This window comes from Falco biarmicus, chromosome 7 (genome assembly GCF_023638135.1).
Source record: "Falco biarmicus isolate bFalBia1 chromosome 7, bFalBia1.pri, whole genome shotgun sequence".
Lineage (NCBI taxonomy): Eukaryota > Metazoa > Chordata > Aves > Falconiformes > Falconidae > Falco > Falco biarmicus.
The window spans coordinates 21,904,603-21,912,604 of record NC_079294.1 but is presented as its reverse complement, the minus strand read 5'-3'; the positions used below and the strand labels follow the sequence as shown (position 1 = coordinate 21,912,604).

The 8,002-nt window shown below is 48.1% G+C and overlaps 1 protein-coding gene across 2 annotated transcripts in view; it reads left to right on the top strand.

Moving 5' to 3' along the window:
- The first annotated feature begins 1,077 nt into the window (after nucleotides 1–1,077).
- Nucleotides 1,078–8,002, top strand: part of LOC130153148 (deubiquitinase DESI2-like) — a 58,413-nt gene continuing 51,488 nt past the window's right edge. For both annotated transcript variants that reach the window (XM_056347609.1, XM_056347607.1), the window contains exon 1: nucleotides 1,078–2,606. In XM_056347609.1, the coding sequence (XP_056203584.1) occupies nucleotides 2,568–2,606 (39 nt within the window). In that variant the 5' untranslated portion in view covers nucleotides 1,078–2,567. The remainder of the gene's footprint in view (nucleotides 2,607–8,002) is intronic.

Genomic DNA, 8,002 nt, shown 5'->3' with positions numbered 1-8,002 from the left:
CTCTACAAACTCTGGGCACAGCAGACACTGTAATTATTTTAGCAAGTAAGCATGTGGACAAGTGTGGGAAGAGCTTGAGTGCTGCTTTTCTTTTCCAATTACATCAGTCAGTTTAACATCAGCTATTCCCTCTCCTTTTAAGTCTCCTTAAAACATCACCATCGCCAGAGCAGGACACATACTCAAAAGTGACAACCTCAGAGTATCTTTGACAGTTTAGCCAGAGCCCTGGGGGATTTGGTAGGAGATTTATTTTACAAGTTAGGGCATGCTGATGGTCCCCCTTGCAGAGGGAGGTTTTCGTTGCTTCGTAGTCTTTAAAATGATGATGGGGGTATAGTCTGTCCTCTGGGCAGTATCTGGACTCTGAGATGGTGGGGAGCAGGAGGGGGTACCTTCCCCTACCTGTAGAAACTGCTCCTGCAGGTCCAGGCTGCTGAGCCAGATGGTTAATGGCATCTAACAGGGAAGTTGGAGTTGGTGGGTCAGAGGGCCAGGGGTGCTCTTGAGGTGCTGGCCCAGCCCCTGTGCCATGTGTGCGGAATTGCCTAGTCCACCCATGGAATGACTAGCCTGGATGAAATTAATGTGCTGGAGTCTGTCCAGGCCTGAGGCATGGCTTTGCTCTCTCAAAATGCCAATGCATATCACTAGGGCAAAGCAGTTCTGGGTCTCCTTCAGCGGTGGCTGGAGGGAAAGTTTAACGTTTGACTCCGCTGGGCTGACACTTAGCTGTGCAGGATGTGGACTCACTTTTCTTCGTGCTGCCTGTCTTCACCACAGATCCTCCTGCACAATGTAACAAGTAATTTACAAGGCTGCAGCTCTACGATCTTTTCCTTCTGCTCCTGACAAAGGGAGGTGAGCCTTTTCCAGGACGGGATGATTCCCATCCAGCTGAAGACCGTATAGGGAAGGGCTGGGGCATGCTGGGCTTTGCTGATGTAACGGGCTGCCTGCAATTTTCATTCAGATCTGGTTGGCTGTGAGCTGGCAGAGAGCCTCAGATACGCCTCCATCTCAGATGAGGTCATCCCTGCTTCCCTGCTTTTTTTTTTTTTTTTTTTTATGGGGGGTGCTGCTTCAGAAGAGTCTGCGGTGTCTGAACGTTTAAGGGTCAGCGTGACAATTGCCCCACCGCTGCAAATCTCGGGGGGCAGGAGCCCCCTCCTCCCCCTCCAGCTGCACCCTTTCCCAGCACCATCGCAGACCCTGCGCTCCCTTTAAAGCAAAGCGAGAGGAGGAGCAAAAGGAAGAGGAATTTACCGCAGTGGATTTTGTAATTGACTCTCGCGTCCAGGTCAGGGGGCACTGTTTGCTGGCGAGGCATGGCAGAGCCGTCCGGGCCTAACACGAGTATAAAGTAGCTCCAGGACGACAGAAACTCCAGACCCCGCCGCTGCTAGAAGTGAAACTACTCGCCCTGCCCAGGCGCCCTGTCCCTTCCCCGCCCTCCCGCGGCGTGCCGTGCAGGGATGCATCCAGCCGGCAGGGGACGGGGTAGGGCCCCCCGGCTGTCAGGCAGTAGGGGCTGCCCGGCGCGGGCCGAGAGCACCCCGCAGTAAGGACTGAGCCCTGCGGACAGCAGAGCAGCATCGCCGGGGGTAGCCGGCCCCGCACCGCGCCTGCGAGGGACCATCGCCCGCTCGGCACCCTCCGAACTCCAGCCCCGGCGCCGGGTCATCCCGCGTTACCTCCCTCGGAGAGCTGCCCGCCAACTTCGGCGCCGACGCCAGCTCTGCCTGCACGGCTGTGGGCAAGATGGGGGTCGCGGCACCCCCCCTCCGCGTCGGGGGCAGCCAGCCCTTTCCTCTTCCTGCCGCCGCCGCCGAGCCCCGCGCCGGAGCCCCTCTGGCACAGCCCCTTCGCCATGTGCTGCCCGGGGCGGGGAGCCCGCCGCGGCGCGCCTGAGCCGGCCGATCAGCACCGCGGACAGCTGCCGGCCGCCCGGGGCAGCTCCCGCCGCGCCAGGGCGCGGGGCCGGCGGCTCTGCCCGCCGAGAGGGCGCCGGTGCGCGGCTCCGGGCCGGCTCCGGGCCTCCGTGCCCCGGCTGCTGGCAGCCCTCCGCCGGCACGCCGCTCCGCCGAGCAGGGCTCCAAGGGGTTCCACACGCCCCCCCAGCCGCCTCTCGCCCGGTGCCAGGAGAGGGCTCGGCTTTGGGCTCGCGGTCTGTCCGTCTTCCGTGGATCGGGGCTTACCAGCCAGGACGGTGCCGGGGTACAGCGCCGTGTGAGCCTGCGGACCCCGAGGTGCGCTACGGAGTTAGAAAGAAATCTCGGATCTGGCGCACTGTGGAGGGGTAACGTAAACCCGATACAACCAGCAAACCCAGCCCAAGCCTTCCTGCCTCCCTGCAACCAACTTTACATCCCCCACCGCCACCCCCACCCACCCCCACAACCACAAGAATTCCCTGCTTTCCTCCTCCCTCCACGCTCCTTCCTTCGGAGACTGTAGGATGAGGCATTTCCTTCTATCTGGCTCAGGGTAAAGGCATACCCTGGGGGCAGCGACACACATCTGGCAGGGACTGAAAGGTTTTAATCCAGCCTCTACTGCAATCAACAATGGCAAATGAACCGGTGATTCTGAACGTTTATGACATGGTGAGTATGAAACAGTACTGATTTGGGGGGGGGGGGGGGGGGGGGGCGGGGAGCGACAGTGGGGCTGGGTGGGAGTTTGTGCTTGGAGGCAGGCATTGCATGAAGAGAAGCCAAGCACAGATCCCCAGAGAGGCTGATCCCCACCTGCCCCCCCAAACTCCTCATCATGTTCTAGCTGGCAGAGATGATGCTGACCCTGGCTTTTTCCTTTGAAACGTTTGGCTTTTTGGTTACAGGTAAAACTGTGGCCGATTTTCTGCAGGATCTTTCAGGAGCAGCACTGGGTGAGGGGAGGACTTTTTAATTTCCAGTGTCCCAGTTAAGGAAGGAGATGTGATCACTTCTCTCTTTGTTAGAGATAATTGTCCTTTAATTTTGAGTGAGCAAGCACTGCCATGCTGTGGGGAAGGGGTCAGGATTTCATCCAGGGAGGAGGAACAACTGTAGAATTGCAGCAAGGACAGAGTTTCTAGGCTAATAATTTGGATCAGTCCCTCATATGCATAAGATTGTATGTATGTAACCTCTGAAGATTAATTGCAACAACAGGAGTAAGAAATTGTCTGAACTGGTGAAGTTTCAGCACAGGGTGGAGCACAGGGATGTGCTTCTTGGCAATGTTTCCTGAAAGTTCAGTGTAGCAACTGGTTTCCTTGCCCTCCTCTTGCAAGGGGGGATGTGGGTGGGAATTACCTGTGCTAACAAATCAGAAGATCCAAGTCCTAGCCTTGGCACAAGCTCACAAAGAGTAGAAGGCTTGGCACAAACTGTTTGCTTTCTGGTCTGAAAAGAGCTTAGGAGAGGCATGATCAGACAAGGAATACTTTGATGATGATGTACTTCCCCTCTGGTTTTTGTTTATGAACTAATGTTAAAAAAAACCAAAACCAAAAACACCCCCCAAAAGTAGTTTTCCAATCTTCCAAGAATTTAGTGAACTTTTCTGGGGAAAATACAACTTTATGAGGCCCAGGCACTGACTGAGCTCTAAATATCTAGCTCCAGACTTTTAAGATTATGGCATAAATTTGTGTTTTGTCATCAGGGAGTGACAAATTTCAACTGGAAGCCTACAGAATAATGTTGGTTTCCCTGTTGGGGGAATCCAGAGAATAGACACCAAAGAGATTAGGAGTGGGTTGCTGTAAATGCAAAACCTCTTCTTATTACAAAGATTAAGTGATCTTCTTTTGACTTAAAAAGCTGGGTTGTTTTCTGAGAGAAGAGGGAGTGGTAAGGACTATTTTGGTAGGTATCTGTATTGAAGGACAGTCTGAAAAGCACAATTACAGTGGCTTGAAGCTGCCTCTTCCAGAGCTATTATTGGTAAAATTGAGTAAGTTGGTGTAAAATCCTTCCCCTAAACTTTGTTCTTGAGTGTTTAATGGTCAGTTGTGTTGCAGCCCAAACTGTGAACTCCCCCATGCTGTTCTTCTTCCAACAGGTCTTGTAACCCAAGCAAGTGGTAGCTAGTGCTTGGTAACAAGGGACTGGCATTGCAAATGCATACACAAGAGTTTCTTGTTAATACTTCGAGGAAGATAAAGGAACCCCTTTATGTTGCCCTTTTATTATGTCAGCTGTCTTCCTTGCAACTCTTTTAGTTTGTTTTGCAGCTTGCTGTGGTCTGAACTTTCCTCTCTGTCATTAGCCACTGTTGAGCTGTCCCAAATCAGTGAATATTTTGCTACTGAGCTGAAGAGATCCAAATACTGGATGGACATGGCCTTTGCCTTTTTTTCATGTGATTTGCACCAAAGATGAAGTCTAAAGGACTTACAGGAGAAGGGACTTGTTGTTCATAGTCACTGTGTTCTGAGATGGACACCCAGACACAGTGAACTGAATTGAGGTCATCCATGTAATTCAGACTGAGTAATTTTTGCTGCTTAGGAAGCCATGAAAACTTCCATGTGTGAGTACTAACTCCATGGGTTAACCACTCCGTGCATAGAAACCGTTCTATTTTCATATAGCATCTGTTCGACTACCACTGAGTCACCTCTAGTTCAGGTCCTACGTTGTGATTATTGAGGCTACATGCTTTTCCATTGCTGCTATGGTTTTAACACCATGGAGTTTGGAATGTAGCCATGCAAAATTTGCACTTTGTTACACTGTGGTGGGGAATTGCGGGGGAACTGGGAAATGAGCACATTTGCTTGAATGACTGTTGGAAAACTAGCCTCAGTGAAAAAAAAAACAACAAACCAACAGCTGGGGATAACAATTAACTGAATGTAAAGTTCTGCTTTCCTGAGAAGGCACATGACCCCTGTATGGCATCTGGAAGCACTTACACTGCAGGAAAACTTACCCCTAGGGCCGAAGTCCAATTATGGGCTTTGTGCAGCTATGAAACACCCACTCTGTGTAGTCTTGTGTATTTAAAGATTATAGCTATTTATCCTTTTACCCATTAGATACGTACCAGGCTTCTTCTGGAAAAAAAGTGCTTCTATTTAATGAAGTGTTTTGCACAAACAGCTGAAGCAGGTATGTCTATTTGTAGACTTATTTTATTCAGCGTAAAAGAATTGAGCAAAAATCACTGGGTATTCAAGTGTTCAGAATATCATCATCAAAAGCAACTTCTCTCACCCTTGGCACGCAGGGTGATTATATCCTGGTTTATCTGTTACTAAAGAGCTTTTACACACTTGTAGACTTGCAAAACAGATAGGGCAGGAAAACTTTGCTGCTCAACCAGGATATTTTAAAGAATGAATATGCAGGATATTAAACTCTGATTTAAGTGTGAACACAGCATAACAATATGGATCAAGGGTTTGATCATGGATGAATCTCTTTCCCAATCTGAATCCAGCTATCGTGGACTTACTCTAAGCTGTTCAGAGACCTGCATGACATAACTGAGCCTATAAAATCTATGACAAGAATTTGCTCTGATCAGTCAGTTATCACTTTGCCTTTAGAGGGATAAATCAAATTCCCCTCCATAACCTGCAGCTCTCTTTCCTCCACTCCACCTTAATAAGCTGTTTATCATGGATCAGATCACAGGGTTACTTCAGCTGGGATATCATCCTTTTTCCTCATGGCTTTAAGTCTTTGTGGCTTGCTTTGGAATAGTTGACTTAATCACTGTACATTAATAAATGTTGCCTACTTAAATCAGACAGAAGAGTAACTGCAATTATTGCTTAGGTTTAAATCTTTAACAAGCAAGCTAAACACATTCCACTAAAAATACTTCACTTGGAGGAGATTCAAGTTGGGAGCCCTCATAGTATTTTCAGCTTATTGCATAGCACATTTATGCTATCAAATTAAAAGCAAAGATATTCATATCACTGATGTCCCTCTTTTATTACAGATATGGTTGTCCTGAGTTTCCACTGTCTTTGCAGCTGATAACATACAAAACTGTCATTTTAATCTACTGGTGGGTTTGCTTACTGTTTATGCTGGGGAAAATGAGCCCCTACGATATGCTGCAGACAAGAATGCAGAGCTCTGGTCAGCAGGGAGCCAAGGAGCAATGGTGTAGGGTCTGTTTGGATGAGAAGGGTGAGCCTCTTAGCCGTGTCCCACTGTTATTCCATTGATGCCAATGACATTACTTGTCACCCTCTCTGGAGTGAATGACAGGGAAATAAGATTCAGGTCACTGTAGACACACTAGCTCTGAGGTTTTTCCCTGTGACTTCCAACTTCAGAGAGGTAGCCCAAATGTTATTATTTATAATGGTTCTCCCATATTCTTTCAGTTTTTTCTATAATTTGCCACCTAAATGGCTGAAAGCAAAGGGTGGCCTGGCAGGTGACTGAGTGAGGTCTCTCTTGCTTCACTGATCAGTGGGTGATGGTGTCATTGGATTGGATGGATTTCTCCATCACATGGAATGGATCATCCAAGTGGCCCTGACAGAAAACCAAATACAATAACATTTTTGTCTCCATGGCAGTGATAAAAGCCCCTGTTTTGCCTTTGTGATATTACAGCAAGAAGCCTGTATTGAAGAAGGGGTGGCATTTTGGGCTGAGGGTGTAAAAGCTTATAGTCATGCATGCAGCTTCTAAGAGTTCCAGTAACATGAATCTCACTCCTGATTGTTATTGGTGTGGTGGAACAGAGCATCCTGTGAGGCTGCATCTGCACAGAGGGCAACATTTCTAGAGAGGGGGAGAAGGAGGAAGAAGGTGTTACAAACCATAAGGGCTTGTGATGAATTTATCTTCCTCCATGGGAGAGAAGCAGTTTCAGTTGTACCACCAAGAAACATTGACCATGGTCTGTGTGGCAAATCACCTTGTGGTCTCCCAGTGGAGGCTGATCAGAGGATGATTACAGCCAGTGAGTGGCTCAGGTGGGGAGAAGAACTCTGATGAAGAGTTTGTTTCCATCTGGCTCTATATGTGTCTGTCATCTTACAATTGCTTTTACATGGATTGGGGCTCAGGGACTGAGGGAATGGTGGGAGGCTGCTGGGTTAAGAAGGAGAACTTGCAAGAGGTAGTCTGGATTTTGTGTCAGTCCCAGGAGAGATGTAGGTGAGATTTTTGGACAAGCATTTGTGGTGTGGGAACCTGTATGTGGGACTCTTGCATCAGAAACCTGGCATAGGGTGAAAGTTGGGTTTTCTTTATGTACTCTGAGAAAAGGATTGTGAGAGAGTCCCTGTATGAAAAGGACACACCAGCTATCTGTGAGAAAAGGCATAAAGCTAGAGGGTCTGTATGGCCACAGAATAATTACATAACATTTTAGTGCTTTAAGCCAAATTCTCTGATGCAAAGTAGTATTATGGAGTATTTTTTTGTACTTTTCAGCTTTGTTATATTTAGTATTTTGTTTTAACGTCTTTTGCTCACATGTGATTTGGAGGAGATGACCTGTGTGTAACCATGGAAAACCAACACAGACCCTTCTAGCATCCCTTTTTGGCTTCCTGTGCAAGTGGAAAAGAGAGAGTGAGACTTGGCTACTATAATTAAATGCTTTGGGACTGAAGGAGTAGAGGTGCTTTGTACCTCTAACTTCAGCACATAAGGAGCCTTTGAGTCTATTTTAGTAGCAGCAACAGGATTGCAAGCAGAGCACTTCATTCTATGAAGTGATTATTTTAAGCACTGACTAAATCACAGAATGTTTTATTATCTCTCTGGAGGAAAGAATAAGTCTAGTTACTCAGAAAAATGTCAACATGTTGATGATTACTGTTAGTAGAGGTCTCAGATGCTCTCGGCAAACTTGGAAGAGTGAGAAATCCTATTGCAGGTTGTGGCCCCATCTCTGCACTACTCATTAGTTGGTTTTGTGTTGCTGTGTGTGGAGAAGTGCAGCATCACCTGACTCTTCGGTATTCCAGGAAGCCACAAGGAGAGCAAGGGGACTTTTTTTGTCAAGTAGGTTGATAGCTGTGGAGTTTCTT